The sequence below is a fragment of the Dendrobium catenatum genome, unplaced genomic scaffold (genome assembly GCF_001605985.2).
Source record: "Dendrobium catenatum unplaced genomic scaffold, ASM160598v2 fragScaff_scaffold_264, whole genome shotgun sequence".
In the NCBI taxonomy this organism is placed as follows: domain Eukaryota; kingdom Viridiplantae; phylum Streptophyta; class Magnoliopsida; order Asparagales; family Orchidaceae; genus Dendrobium; species Dendrobium catenatum.
The window spans coordinates 1,727,319-1,742,730 of record NW_021318726.1 but is presented as its reverse complement, the minus strand read 5'-3'; the positions used below and the strand labels follow the sequence as shown (position 1 = coordinate 1,742,730).

Below are 15,412 nucleotides of genomic sequence, written 5' to 3'. Positions count from 1 at the left end.
GAATCCAAAACACTCAACTATAAGCTCATATTGAACCCCTTGATTGTAGATACTTTATAAAGTATTTGATTATTTTAACGATGCCAACATTAAATGATCTTAAGTTTGTTAGATTCGTTTCATTTCAATGAGCCACTCTATTTGCTATATGCACCTAATATATGGAGATTGTTTTATCCCTCAATTATTATTTTTAAAGTTTTTAAATTTTGTTTCATGTGCTTTATTGAAACTCATTAGGAGTTAGATTAGATCAAATGTGGTGTCGATGGATTTGTCACGTCACGACGTTTAATTTGACTACAAGTTTATTGAAATTAGAGTTCAATTGGTCTTGTAATTAATCGCATATGTTTTCAATTCAAATATTGCATCGAGATTTGTGTCTACAAAGCAAATTTTTTTAAAGATCGTCAAGGGTTTTCTTTGAATTGATTTTATAATGCTAAAATATTCTACATTTTTTCTTTTCCACACATTTATTCTTGTTTTATATTCATGTTTTTTCCTCAAAATGGAAATTTATAATTTAAAACTAAATTTAATTATTGGTGTGTGCTAAAACATTCACAGTGATAGAGTTGGAGATTTTATTGTTTTAATATTTATATTAAGATACACATAAAATAGAAGAGTCTAACAATTATAAGACCTAGAGTTTAAAAATTTAAGAAAAAGGAAAACCCGTTTGGTCTAGCTTGTTCAAATGGTTCCAAATACTTATCATTGGTTACAAATGATGTATTTCCTTGGAGGTAAGCATTATTTTAGGCTTCGTTTGAGATAGCTTTTGTTCTGCTTTTTAAAACGGCTTCCTAGTACAAAAAAAATCAAATTAAAAAAAATTGTAGTAAAAAGTTATTTTAGAAAGTAGAAGAACACCGTCCCAAACGAAACTTTAATCTTGTGAACATACAATGTATAGATCATACATTGTGGTTAAAGTCGGAAAAGTTGTTGTCAAGATATCATTTGCTTGTTTATTTTGTTGCACTCATTTTAAAAGAGGAGACTAAAGACCAAGAAACTTATCATGAATCTTGATGTCAACGTAGGAGGCTAAAGTGGTATCGATGGCATGCCTCAATCTTATAGCAATTGGGTGCATTGACATTCTTAATGATTATAAGTGACAAAGCTAGCGGGTGTCTGTGTGGTCATGCGATTTGCAAGTCAATGGATTCTAGTTGGGCTATAGTGATCGAATGATCGTAGTATTGTCATGGTAGTGCAATGATGATGATGTCATGGTAGTGCAATGATGATGATAGAGTGGTGATTAGACAGGGGTGGTTCGAAGGCAGTGGTCAGGTGATGTCATAATAACAACAGTTAGGTGATAGTCAAACGATGTCAATCGGGTGGCGGTCTTGACATTGATGATGGCAATCGAGTGGGTTTTCCAATAGTGATGGTCGGACGATAGTGCTCGAATGAAGCTCCAAGATTTTTACAACCTCCAATCTCTCATGAATCTCAAGTCAGTCCAAGCTTCTTATCTTTTTCATGTGTGGACTAGGGTCTATTAATAATACTTTTAGAATATATATTTTGACAAATTTAGAAAAAATTGCTTCACAGTCCATCGGATAACTTATATCGAATCATTCGATCATACACTATTTATGCATCATCTAAGTACTTTAATGGCATCATAATCAAATTATATTGAGTTTGTTGGATTCATCTGGTTTATTTCTTCATTTTGATTATAATTACGTGAAATTTAAAGTCCATTTAGTCATCCAATTTATACCCCAATTTTTTTTAACTATTTTTTTCAATGTTTTATTTGGACTCATTTGGATTCATATCAGATCATCTTTGGTGTTGTTTGATTCTTCTTGTCAAGGCGTTCGATTTGACTGTAAGTTTTCTAAAATAGGACTTCAATGATTCTAAATTGAATTATGAAAGTTTTCTTAATATTATTTATTTCATATTCAGTAGCATTAAATAAATCATACATTTTATAATTAAAATCATAAATATTTTTATGGTATATGAGAAATTTTAATAACATGGTATTTTCTATACATTATATTAATTAATGTGGCAAAATTCAAACAGAGAGATTGTTCAGCTTCACCTCATGCTATACATTAGGTCTGATTTTATAATAAAAACATAATATGTTATCTCTGACCTAAAATTATTTTATTTTTACTCATATTTTATGATCAAATTGGTAATTTAAAAAATTAAAAGAAAAAAAAAGGATTGTTATTTTTATGTTACTTATTTGATGTTCTATTTATATTGCTAATGAAAAATTTATATATATAATTAATATTAAAATTACATGTCAAATTTTAATTAGAAAACAATTGTTCTTCCATAATTTTCTTTTATATATTATAAAATCTTCTCCAACATTATTTTCATTATCATTCTTAAATATAATTATCACAAGCGATTTGAATTAGATTTATTAATTTATTTTACTTATTTAGAAATAATTTATATATTTGCACTATTAAATGTTATAAATAATATTACCATATAAAGAACAATCTTTATTTGCAATCAATATTATATTAACTATAATTTATTATTTTTATCTTCTCACTTTGCTTTCACAATCTATCACTATCCAAATTTAGAGCAATTATTGTCATAATTTCTTTATTGTATCAAATAATTAATGCTTAATTATGGATTGAAAAATTATAGAATTTTTATTATCTTTGTAAATTGTTTTGTATATTTGTGTAAATTTACTTATAAATGTTAGACATAGATATATATATATATTTTAATTTTAATATTAAAAATATTATTGAGATGATATTAATTGTAATTCAAAATTTCATAATATTATTTTTAAATAAAATTTTATTTAAATAGTAATTCACGTGCTATATTTTTTTTTTCAAATAAGGAGACAAATTCCCATCGACAGTATCTGAGGCATTCCAAATCTCGGACTATGATCTCTGCAGAAATTTGAGTGTGGTATTGGGCGAGAATCGAAGAGGTTTTGTTCTAAAAATTCGATACCTTAAGCTCAAACGCGATGAATCCGAACTCCGTTGCCCTTCAACTTTCCATTGCCAAAACCTCCACTTTGCTCTTGCTTCGAAGATCGGTCGACCTTTCGCCCTCTTTCTCCGGCGAGAAATTTCACCGCACTAGAGCGAAGGCATGCTCTTTGGAGTTTTCTAGTTCACAATCCAGTCCGCGCAAACGTACTTTGGCGTTTGTTCATCCTTTAAGCTTTGTTTTATTTTTTTTCTCGTGCTTTCTTTAACTCTGATTTGAGCTCAATAACCGAAAATTTTGCCAGATCTGGTGCAGGGATCCGTCTCTCCGAAGTTCACGAGCCATTTCGAGCTAGAAGATTCAGGGGAAGCTCCGATCACGCCTACCCTGGTACTCCTCTTTAGTTTCTATCAAAATTTTATCTTAAACTTTTTTTTTTCAGATTTGATGTTTCAGCATACAAATAAAAAGTGCCCAATGCAAAATTTATCCGTCCTCTTTTATGCGGATTAACGCTCGCTTTATTACTTGCTACAGTCTATATCTGTAGACTGTTCACGGGTTGAGTTTTTCGATTGATTCCTTGTTTTCGTCTCTGTATTTAATTTTGCCTCAGAAGTTTAATTCAATTATGATAAGCTTCGATTCTGATCATTTTCCAGTTAGTTTATTGTTTGCTTATTTGTTTCAGGATCTTGAGCAAAGCAAGTTCGATGATGTTCTGAAAATTTTGAAGAGAGCAAATTCCTTTATCCCCCACATAGTACTGGCAAGTACTGTACTGGCTTTAGTTTATCCACGGTCTTTTACGTGGTTCACAACCAGGTGATTCGTATACTATGTGTGGATGGATTGACGAAAATCTGCACCTAGCACTTGTTCTTCAGTATATATATTTTATCTACAGTACATCTGTTCAAAGTCTTTTTATAAATGCTAAAGTTATGGAGCCAAAATTATAACTTTATCAAATCTTTACCATATTTGATCGAGATTTCCCATTTATTGCACATATTTAATTGAGATTTGAAAAGATGTGATAAAATTTTTTATTACCAATATATTGGCTATTGGAAGTTGTAACCAGAAGATTATCTTTATCAAAGAGTTTTTAATCAACCTTTGAAGGGATTAACATCTTTTGCTATTGATCAAGAGAGTGGCATTTGATGGACAGGAAAGCAATATGAGTTATTTGCCTCTCCCTAACCAAGAATGTTGCTTTCAACATTTTAAATGAAAAGATCTAGTAGACATGATGAAGGCATTATCAAACATACATGAGAAGCACTCAGTTGCCAATTTCATCTTATGCACAAGTTTTTAATCCCAAAATATTTTATGGGGCATCTATTATTGTGCATATAGAGTGAATTCAACTTGATTAGAATCCAATTAAGCTTTGTGGACATCAACGTTGATGATGAAAACCATGTTTTGAGATTTCTTTCATTTCTGTATAACAGTTGGAAAGGTGCAATAATGGCCATCAACAGCTCTTATTGATCAAACAAACTAAAGTCAAAAGATGTTAGAGATCTTGTCATCAATCTTGTAAAGACGTGAACCGAAAAACCTTTAATATGAGGATTGGAGGAGCGCACGAGACAGCAAGAGTGAGGAATGAGGCACAATCACAATCTTGTACACAGAACATGCTTTAACCTATTGTTGCTATGGATTCACATTTCACCAGGTCAAATATGTCATTGTCGGGTTGACCCAATAATTGAACGGCTTGGAATATCGGATATGGACTTGACCGGTATGTTAATTGTGTCAGGTTCGGGACAAGTTGAGTCGGGTCATTTATTGACACCCTTTGTCACTTGCCCTCTAACCAGTGGTCTTGCAATCAAATGACATCAGAGGTAAATGGTTATAATTGTGGTCCTCTGATCAGGGTCTCACCATAACATGATACTATAAATTTTGATTATGGCTAGAGCTCGTAAGTTTCCAAATGGCTAAAAAGCTCTTGTTGAGTCATATGGTGCTCTTGATAGGACATAAAATCTTATATTAGCTAAGATTGACTTAACATTAACCTCATATCTATAATGTTATCTTGGACGTAATAATCTATGGCTACTAGCAAGGATCTTTCAGTCAGTTTTGGTTGACTACCTTCTTCGACTAAGTAGATCATGATCTATGACAACTCGAGACTAAGGAACCATGGTATATTTATCAGGTTCGTCGCCATTCCCCTACCATTAGTTATAGTGGTCAATTTTTCTCTTACCAATTTTGTTGCTAATATATTTTAAGCATTTAACTTTTAACGATTGGTCTTAATTGAACGTTTTCTCTTGTTATTGGGAGGGGAATTAATCATAGGGGCTTGTTCCTATGGGAATCCTAGAACGAGGTCATAAGGTTCTTGTGAAATAAGGGCGAAAATTTTGGGTAGTGTTTTATCGGTAACCTAATCTACCTTTTAAAAATTTGATCCGAAAACCACAAAATTCTCTCAGCAAAGCCGTGTCATGAATTTTCAAGCCCACGGATACAATACCATATTCAAACCATCCAACCATATTCTCCTTATAGTCAATTGAAAGTATAGGTGGACATGGACATAAGGATTATTCTCTATGTTTGCTCTTATAACATCCTTTATGATCATAAATCAAATTATGATTCTTGTAGAAAATGTTTTTACTTCTAAGATTAATATTTGCCACTTTTTTTACGGGCAATTCTTCTTGATTTAATGAAAAAATTTTCAGGTATTATGCGCCAGCGTTGGGTTTTTTGATGTTTGCTGTTGGTGTTAACTCAAGTCCCAAGGATTTTATGCAAGCTATTAGAAGACCGGAAGTTATTGCTGTTGGATATTTTGGACAGTTCATCATAAAGCCTATCCTTGGTTACATTGTTGGCGTTATTGCAGTTTCACTTTTGAATCTTCCTAATTCCTTAGGCGAGGAAATGGTACCTTCTTAAGTTCTTTTTGATATATCATATTCTAATTAGCTAATCCATATAAAGAATTCATGATTAGGTGCGGGGATCATGCTAGTTTCATGTGTTAGTGGAGCACAGTTGTCAAACTATGCAACTTTTCTGACAGATCCACATATGGCCCCTCTAAGCATTGTCATGACATCTTTGTCAACTGCCACAGCTGTTTTTGTAACTCCTACTCTATCATTGTTGCTCATTGGCAAGAAATTGCCCGTGGATGTTATTGGAATGATGTCCAGTATTATGCAGATAGTTGTTGCACCTATTGCGGCAGGATTGCTTTTGAACAGGTAAATATTGCTAAGCGAAGTTTTTAGCCTTGCTCGGAGCCTATCATTCATCAGATATCACTGCCTTCTTGTTCACCTTTATTCTCCTGTTTCATGCAAGTACTCTGTTAGACCGGTCCACTGGACCGGTTCAGCCGGTCCAGGCGGGACCGGTTCACGGGCGCGAACAGGCGGGATCTCCGCCTCTGCGGAGATCGGGCGGGCCGACAGCTCAAACAGAGCGTTTTAGGAAGGATTTTTGGGGGGTTTCAGAGAGAAATTTGAATGTAGGGACTGTTTAGGGAATTCCTTTTGATTTGTATGCATTAAATAGTTGATTTTGCTAGGGTTTGAGTATCTTGAATTTGGCTGAAATTTGAGATATCTTAGATTTAGGTTTTCTTTGGGCTCTAGCGACGTCTAGAGATTTGGGAGAGATCGATCCTCCTCTCGAATTGAGGATCAATTGTATCTTTGCTATTTTATTCATTATCTAGTGGAATCCAAGTTTCTTCTTGAGTTTTCTCTCAGTTTTCTCGCAATTTCTCGCTGTTTTCGTGTTTGGCTGCTGTCCTCTGCTGAAAACAGCAGTTTTCTTCTCGTTCTACTTTAGATTTGGCTAGGTATTTCCTATCATACTCCTGTTGATTCATTTTTCTAGGATACTATAGTCAGCTTTGGCATATTACTTTCTTATATGTCTTTGGTCTGGAAAATCATTTACTTTTCTTCTACAACTTTCTTGTTCTCTTTTCAATATTCTTAAGCTACTTTCAGAACTATTTTGGCATTTGAAGTCCCTTTTTTTCATGCTCGAATATTTGATATTTCCAGTTCTTTCTGGCCTCCTTTCCTATAGGTTTCTTAGTTAAGTGACATTGCAGAACTCCTTTTTTTTACACTGATGAAAGTAATCATTTTATAATTTCTTTTTTGAAAAGTATAAGCATTTTATAATGTATTATCATTTAATTTGCTAGCCTTTGCTTTGGAATTTTACCAATGGACTGTTAAATTTTCATTGGCTTGCTTATCTGCAGGTTTCTTCCCAGTTTTTGTGCAGCTATTCAACCCTTTCTTCCACCTCTTTCTGTTTTAGTGACAGCCCTTTGTGTTGGTTCTCCCTTGGCAATAAACATAAATGCAGTCATCTCTCCTTTTGGAGTAGCAGTTTTGCTTCTCATTTTTGGATTTCATGCATCTGCTTTTATAGCTGGATATGGCCTTTCTGGTTTGGTATTCAACAAGGATGATGATGTAAAAGCACTTCAACGTACCATTTCATATGAGACAGGTCTTAATCTACTTCAGTATAATTCTTTTAGCTTGAGGATTAGCAATTTTATGCCTGATCAGATCTAAACCTTTTAGGGATGCAAAGCAGTCTTCTAGCCCTTGCACTTGCCAACAGATTTTTCCAGGATCCGCTAGTAGGGGTTCCTCCTGCGATATCTGTGAGTAAAAAGTCTCTTTTTCACGAATCCTCAGCGAAAAAGTCTCGAAATTGTTTCCCGACTAATTCATATGTTGAAAATTCAACCTCAAATTATAACATTTCTTAAATTTAGTTCCTCGACTATAACAAATTTATCTCAAATAATCCCTTTGGAGCTATATTGGGATTAATTTTGTATAATGGAAGAACTAAATTATGGTCAATTTCTATTCAAGGTTAATTTAAGATCAATTTTGTATGGTCGAAAGATTGAATGGGAGGAATGTGAAACTTTAGAGCTAATTGGGTGCATATGAATAGTCGGGGAACTATTTTGAAAACTTTTCACCAAATCTTTAGGAAGCCTTTCGACTATATTCACTCCTTTTTATTTTTACAAGATGAATCCCAATTTGAACAATTTTAGTATCTATGTTGAAAATTGTTTGAAGAAGGTACCTTTTTTCATTTATTTTATGGGTGGGAATGAGGCGATTAATTTTTCATCGTAAGTAAAACTCTTGCTTGGCAGAAATAACCGTCTTTTCTCAATGGCAGTTATTTCTTCTTAATATTCTCATGCATAACCAAATTTGAAGTTTTCTGCAACTGGAAAATTACATGAGTAATGTTCTAGAATTGGCTTATGGCACGATATATGTAATAGATTGCCACACAATTTGATTATCTTTACATCTTTAGCATTATCCAAACCATTTTGGGATTGTTTGAATATATTAGGAATAAAATTTATGTTTCATAAATGATTTTGTATAATTTCTGTCCATGTGACTTTCTCTATCTCCTTTCTTATTAGTCCTTTGACAGCAGTTTTACCTTTCCATTTTGTTGATGCATGTTCTGCCTTTTGTTCTACACTCAAGGTACTTTTATGTTTGTGGGAAATTGTTAGAATTATTAGATCTATTACGTTTAAAGATATTGCCGTATCAATATTCACATGTACCTAATATTTTTTTACAATATTCTATATTATTTATTAGTGTAATCTATGTTCATTATTGAGGACATTCTCTTTTAATAACAGAGTAAAGATATAGTCTTTTAGTTTTTGAACAAATAGCGTAACTGTTCAAAGTATAGTTTTATAAAATTTATCTCCAAGTATTCAAAACATATATATTTTTATCATATAATACTTCCCTACCATTTCTCTGTCGATTGTAGCAGCGTTTTGAAGTAAATGCATTATCAAATCTCTTCTGCTTAATGCGTCTTTTCATGGATTATAACTTGTCTTAAAAAAATTTGCAGGTAGTGCTGATGTCTCTAATGGGATTTGCACTAGTCCTATTGTGGTCCAAGAAGCCATCGCAGCATTAGTATGAAAAGTTTTCTTCAACATGTTTAAGGCTATGAATCCTGGTAATTAAACCGCTTTTGCAAATCTTTATATTTTTTTTTTGTGCTGTTGTAAACACAATAATAGGTATTGATGTAGATTATGTATTTCGGCTCGGATTTAGATTGTAGAGAATAACGGTAATGTGTATTAGTCTTAATTGAGAATTAGGATGGTTGGGAACAAATTCTGGAATTTTGCAAACTTTGAGACATAAATTGGCTAAAGTGTCTTCACTATTCTATTCTATGTGATTTATGTCATTATTCTGTTGAATATTCTGTAGAAGTTAAGGCCTATTATGCCTTCGTTATTTAGATTTTGCTAGTTTATTAATTTTCTTAAAAACATAATGGTGCTTCATTTTAAGGTGTGATGAGGACATCCGACTTTGAAAATTTTATCAGAAAAGAGGCCGAAGATCCACGGCCCTTATTGGACCACTTTATTTTTGAATTATTATTTGTATTTAATTTATTTATGCATTTTTCTATTTTTACCCTCACTTGAGGGGGTAGGCTCATGTGACCCCAGGGGGCACTTTCATCTTTAGAGTTGTTATTATACTTTGGCTATTTATAGTCCCTTCCTCCTCTTTGGAGGAGGATGATGATTATGATGATTAAAATTTCAGCACTTATGTTCTTGGTGAGTTCTTGTGAGAGCTTGTTTGAAATCCCTAGGTGATGATTATGATGATTAAAATTTCAGCACTTGCGTTTGAAATCCTCCCATTCATCAGGTCAATTTCCTCCTAGCCGCCGCCCCTTCTTTTCCCCTAGTCGACGGCCATCTAATAACCCCTCCTTTAGTCGATCTCCACCCTACAAATGTCGGCTTCCCTTTCCTCTACCCTCCTAACCACCACCTACAGGTCCGTCGGCCTCCTTCCCTAGCCGCCAGCCACCATCCTTCCCCTTGACCCAAAACTTCACATCTCCTCTATTATTACTTTCCAAATTTAGCTCATAGTAATTTTGGAAATCATAAACTCAGATTTCAAATCATTTTTGAAATTTGAATTTTCATCCTTAAATCAAAATGAGTTATATTAGGAAAGCTCCTCCAATCAAGTCAATTTGAATTTGAATCTCCCTTAATTCTTGTCCAAATTAGCATGCCAATTAAGACAATAAATAATTCCCTTTTTTTATAAATGCTAGAATTAATTTCAGAATTTTAAAATTGATTCCCTCCCTTTTTCGAACCCAAAATCTGGACTTAAAATCCCTCCCCTTTCTCCTCTCTATGGCTAGCCATTACCCCATCCCCTCCCACTTAAGCTATTCTTCCAGAGATTACAGCACCTTACTGTCCAAAGGTTACAACTTGAGCAGCCTGCTGCCCCGCTGTCTAGAACCTCCTTGTTTGCTGTCCAGAAATTCCAGCACCCAATAGCTCGTTGTCATGTTGTCCATGACATTTAAGTTGGCTGTCCAGACGTCCCAACATGCCTTCACTTGTTGTCCTGCCATCCAGAATAACTATTTTGCTGTCCAGACTTGTGAGAAGACTTCTTATTATTGTCCTTCTTCATAAGCAACCCAAACACCACCATTGTGGCTTCGTATCTTCCTTGCGGGTCTACCTTGAGTTTAGAAGGTTGGTAAAGGTGAACTCTCTCCCGAACCTTCATCTTCTCAATTCCTCCTCGATTGTGGCATCATTTGAGTTGTGAAAGCTTTTCCGCCTAGCCCCTTATTATGAGCATGAGTGAGGGATCTTAAAAGTGACTAGTCTTATTATTAATCAAGGGATTTCTTTTGAAACTCTAATGCTAAGTAAAGTTGGATTTACTTTGATTATTTTGTGCTCCAAAATTTACCTCGTAATCAATTGCCTACGCCTAATCATTGCTTTATGGTTTTCAATCTTTTGTTTGATCCGTAGGAAGTTGAATAACTGTTATTGCTCCATCACAAAGTGTGTAATTTCAAAGTTAATACATCTGTCTATGCATGTAGTTCTACATCAAGGTACCACTCTTTTATTTGATATAATCATATAATTTAAGGAACCTAAAAGTGTAATTCTGACACGTGTGTATAATCATGATGTGTTTTGACATTGAGGACTTTAGGCAGTTCAACTAGTTCAAATTTGTTTGAATTCGACTCAATTTGAGTTAATTTTGGAGGGTTGCGACTTTAATAAAGAGTCCATAATTACATTATCAATTTTATTCAAAAATGAGCTTTTGGCCATTTTGTTAAATAAATATATAGCAGGGAGGTATGATCAATTATGTGTTTATGCCTCAACTTGATCCTTCTAAAATATCAAATATGTTGTTAATGAAATTGTCAATGTTCCATTGAGAAACTTCTATGTTCTAATAACCTTAAGTTTAGCACTAAGCTTATTTGGGGAAAAATTAGAATCTCTAGTGTTCAATTCAATTTTGAAAATATCATCTGACATAAAGGCAATACTAGTTCATGTTACTTCACTTTTTTCTTGTTGACCTTAAGACTCCAGAACAAAGGCACTCAGATGGCTTCTAAGTGCTTCTGCTATGCAAATGAAGGAATCAATTTCTCATCTCTTCATCGGAAATCCCAATATCAAATAATTTCAAGAGTTAATTGGCAGGATCTTTAATGAGCATCTACCTCAAGTTGAATTTATTTGTAGCCTCATGAATCATGGGATTCCACTTAGATAATTGTGTAATCTCTAGGAACATCAGAATTGTAGTAGTGGTATCAGGGTCCAGAATCAATATAATCAAATATCCAACAAAAAACAATTAAAATCATATGCATCAAAATATTTCATTATTTTCATTTATCAAAATTTTATATACACTAGTCACGAGATCACTACAATCTCTAATTTATCATAAGCTACTACTGACTACAACAAATTGAAAGAAAATATAGAACGAAATATAAAGAAAGACCTGAGAATCTATGCTAATCTCATTCCACCTAGTTCTGACCCCTCCATATAATGAGCAAAAAAGATCAGTACTAAACCAAACTTACTGAAGCTTTCAACACAATGCTAGAAGAATTAATGTGTATACTCAGTTCAGTCAATAAGATTAATCTCATCAATGATCAGTTATCGTTTGTAAAGCTCAAGATGATTAATAATAAAAGTAGGAAAATCATTACAATGAATCTAGGAATCAATAACAGGCATGAGAATCAGTAAAACAAAAGTATTATAATCATTCAACTGTTAGTAAAAAAAATCATATGCACGCATTTATCAATATTATCAATCTTATCCTCTTATATCCATCATATCAATTTTATGTAATGAGTACTTGTATCCATTCATATGTTATCCATGTACACATATTACTACTCTATTTATTAATGCTATTAGTATATGCATGCATCAGTATATGGTTAAACAAGATAGGACATCCAACTTTAATGTAGTGTTTTGATTCTTTCATATCATTATTTTTCATCTTTTATCATTATTGTTATTAGTGGCTTTTAATAATCATTAAGAGTCATTACCCTTTGTCTGTCGGCATAATTTGGTCATCTGTTACAAGCTACAACCGGGATAACATTATAAGCCATTTTTAAATGAAAGCTCCGTCTGCGCATCCTCCTGCGCATGGTATTATGTTTTAACAATCAACCCATTTTATAGTGTTAACAATCAACTTTTCATGCTTATGCTAATGTCACAATCAAAATACATTATGAAATAATAAATTATGTTCATTACAAGAAAATCTATATAATATCTGTAATTTTAGAAAATCATAACTTTAATTCTACTCGGTGAAATTCAATGATGTTTCTGTTAAAATGTCCACACTATTCATATTTATTATATGCTAAAAGTAAATCTCAATAAATAATGAGAAAATGTATTTTTATCGATTTAGGAGAGAAGACAAGTCAAACTCAAAATCATTGAAAACTAAAATAAGATTTGAGCTACAACAAATAGAAGAAAATTTTGAAAACAATTGGTGGACAAAAAAGTTTCGAACAACCTTCTCTCTTCTTTCTTTGATAGGGTATGGCGTTGAAATTCAAATTTTTAATTTTTTTTCATTTATAAAAATCATTTTAAAAATTCGTGTTATTACAAGTGGCCTTTGTTTCATTGGATGACAAAGGTAATGACAAAGATAATAGTGTTAAATACAAATATCAATGACTGTCTTGAAAGTTATGAATGGCTCGAGGCAGCTTGTTTCTACTAGAATTAATATGAAATATGAAACATCGCCCCAGGTTTTATTTAAGACAGTTTTCTTACTGTTTTATTTTTTAAACTACAACCAGCATTTCTATTTGGCAATTGCTTTTTCGTTGCTTTAAAAAAAGTTATGCTAAGAAGTTATTTTCTACAAAAGCTTTAACAAATTTCTTTCTCTAAATACAAAGCAGTCCCAAATGAAACTTTAGACTTTCCAAATTTATATATAAATAAGCACTATTTCAAGGCTCAAATTCATCATTAATGAGTGTAGTAAAGAGAATCCAGGTGAGGCAGGTTGCGATGGCATTATCATAATTCACCTGGGTGATCCTTTTATTACCTTAATTATTATTATTATTATTATTTGTTCTCTTCTAATATCTTAAGGTTTCTTCTGTTCTTTAGTGGTTTCTCTAATAGGGAGATTTTCTCTGAACTTCTATTTTATTGGGTGTTCAGTACACTTCTTATGTATTTTGTAGTCATTATCTGACTTCTTTTGTATGTATTTTCTTTTTAGTTTGGCTTCTCATTTGTGAATGAATTTATACATCAAGAATAAAATTGAATTTGATCTCCTGAAAGTAAGGGTACATAGGCAGTACCATAGTGCAGTTGATTTATATGTTGGCCTATAAATCGGATCCTTAAGAAGCTCATTTTTTTTAATAAGAAAATATTAGTATTCAATCCATGAAGTCATAACATTTAATTTGTATGTTTCTAAGGTCAAGTTGTTTATCAAGTTTAATGAGAGGTCATTAAGGTTTTATTTGGGATGATTTTTTAAGAAGTAAAAAAGACGTCTCAAACAAAGGCTTCATTTGGGATGACTTTCTTTCTGCTTCTTAAAGCAACTTTTTAGTATAAGAATTTTAATTTTTGTACTAGAAAGCTGTTTTATGAAGCAGTAAAAAGTCGTACCAAATGAAGCCTATGTTTCATTGTAGTCAAAGATCTCATAGAGATAAAGGTAGAATTGTTACATAAATTTATTCAATATATTAATGTTGAAGATATCCCTGTGATGTAAAGTCATATTGTTGTGAGAACTCCAGTTGAAAAGGAGAGGGATGATCAAACCAAAATAGGAGGACTACATAGAAACCAATTAGATCTCCCCATTCCAAGAGATCCATTCATACATCATGACTATCATGAACTCAAATTGTTCTAACGCTTTCTACAATCAATTAGCCATCCATGGTTAAGGCTTCCTTTGGGAAGGTTTTTTTATTGGTTCTTAAAATAAATTTTTATATTAAAATTTTATTTTAAGAAGCAATAAAAAAGTCATCCCAAACGAAGCCTAAGGCTTCGTTTGGAACGGTTTTCTTACTGCTTCTTAAAATAGCTTTCTATTATAAATTTTTTAATTTTTGTATTAAAAAGTTGCTTTAAAAAACAGTAAGAAAGTCGTCCCAAACGGAACCCAAGTTGAATCTATGCCACTATAATCACAATCACAATATTAATGATTATCAATACATAAATCAATAAACTAATCCAATAAGAGCATTAGAAAGAGTACTTTGTCGAGTGACATTCGAACAAATAACATGTCACATCAGATCAAATTAATCCAAGCATAATCAAGATTGTTGAAGTGGAGGAATGCATCTAAAATTGAATATTTGGAGTGTAATTTTAGTAATAATAGATCTAATGGGGAGATTGTGACTTTGGATGATCAGGTCATTAATAAGAGTACACATTTTAGATATCTTGGGTCTATTGTTGAGAATGATGATAAAATAGATGAGGATATTATTAGTAAAATTCAAGTTGGATGGTTGAAGTGGAAGAATGCATCAAGTTTGTTATATGATAGAAAAGTCCCCCTCAAACTTAAGGAAAAACTATATAAGATGGCGGTGAGACCTGCAATGCTTTATGGTGCAGAATGTTGGCCATTAAAAGAGAAGCATAATACTAAATTAAGTGTTGTAGAGATGAGGATGCTCATGTGGATAAGTGTTTTATCCTTAGAGACATGATACAAAATGAGTATATACGTGAAAAGATTGGAGTAGCTCCAGTGGAAGATAAGATTAGAGAGAGTTGCCTTAGATGGTTTGGTCACACAAAACAACGGCCTTCTGATGACCCAATTAGGAAAGTAGAGGTATTAAATTTAAGTTATGTTAAGAAAAATATATGTAGAACTAAAAAGACTTGATTTGAAAATATTAGAAGTGATATTTCTTTATTAGA

At 32.6% G+C, this 15,412-nt stretch overlaps 1 protein-coding gene across 3 annotated transcripts; it reads left to right on the top strand.

Moving 5' to 3' along the window:
• The first annotated feature begins 2,884 nt into the window (after positions 1-2,884).
• Positions 2,885-9,268, top strand: LOC110099147 (probable sodium/metabolite cotransporter BASS5, chloroplastic). 3 transcript variants are annotated; one of them, XR_003700211.1, is made up of 8 exons: positions 2,885-3,188; positions 3,287-3,372; positions 3,674-3,807; positions 5,715-5,908; positions 5,990-6,242; positions 7,262-7,515; positions 7,606-7,675; positions 8,932-8,978. XR_003700211.1 is itself a non-coding variant. In XM_020826228.2 (8 exons), exons 1-8 carry the CDS (start codon positions 3,017-3,019, stop codon positions 8,998-9,000), a joined length of 1,245 nt encoding a protein of 414 aa, XP_020681887.1. In that variant the 5' UTR covers positions 2,885-3,016; the 3' UTR covers positions 9,001-9,268. The 3 variants fall into 3 exon arrangements, 2 of the variants coding, with proteins under 2 accessions (XP_020681887.1, XP_020681888.1); XM_020826228.2 differs by having other exon boundaries at positions 7,593-7,675; positions 8,932-9,268; XM_020826229.2 differs by lacking the exons at positions 2,885-3,188; positions 3,287-3,372 and having other exon boundaries at positions 3,674-3,751; positions 7,593-7,675; positions 8,932-9,268.
• The last annotated feature ends 6,144 nt before the right edge of the window (positions 9,269-15,412 follow it).

Coding starts and splice junctions, on each gene's coding strand:
- LOC110099147 (XM_020826228.2), top strand. CDS start 3,017: ATGAATCCGAACTCCGTTGCCCTTCAACTTTCCATTGCCAAAACCTCC. Junction 3,189..3,286: donor ACAATCCAGTCCGCGCAAAC/GTACTTTGGCGT, acceptor AAATTTTGCCAG/ATCTGGTGCAGGGATCCGTC. Junction 7,516..7,592: donor TACCATTTCATATGAGACAG/GTCTTAATCTAC, acceptor TAAACCTTTTAG/GGATGCAAAGCAGTCTTCTA.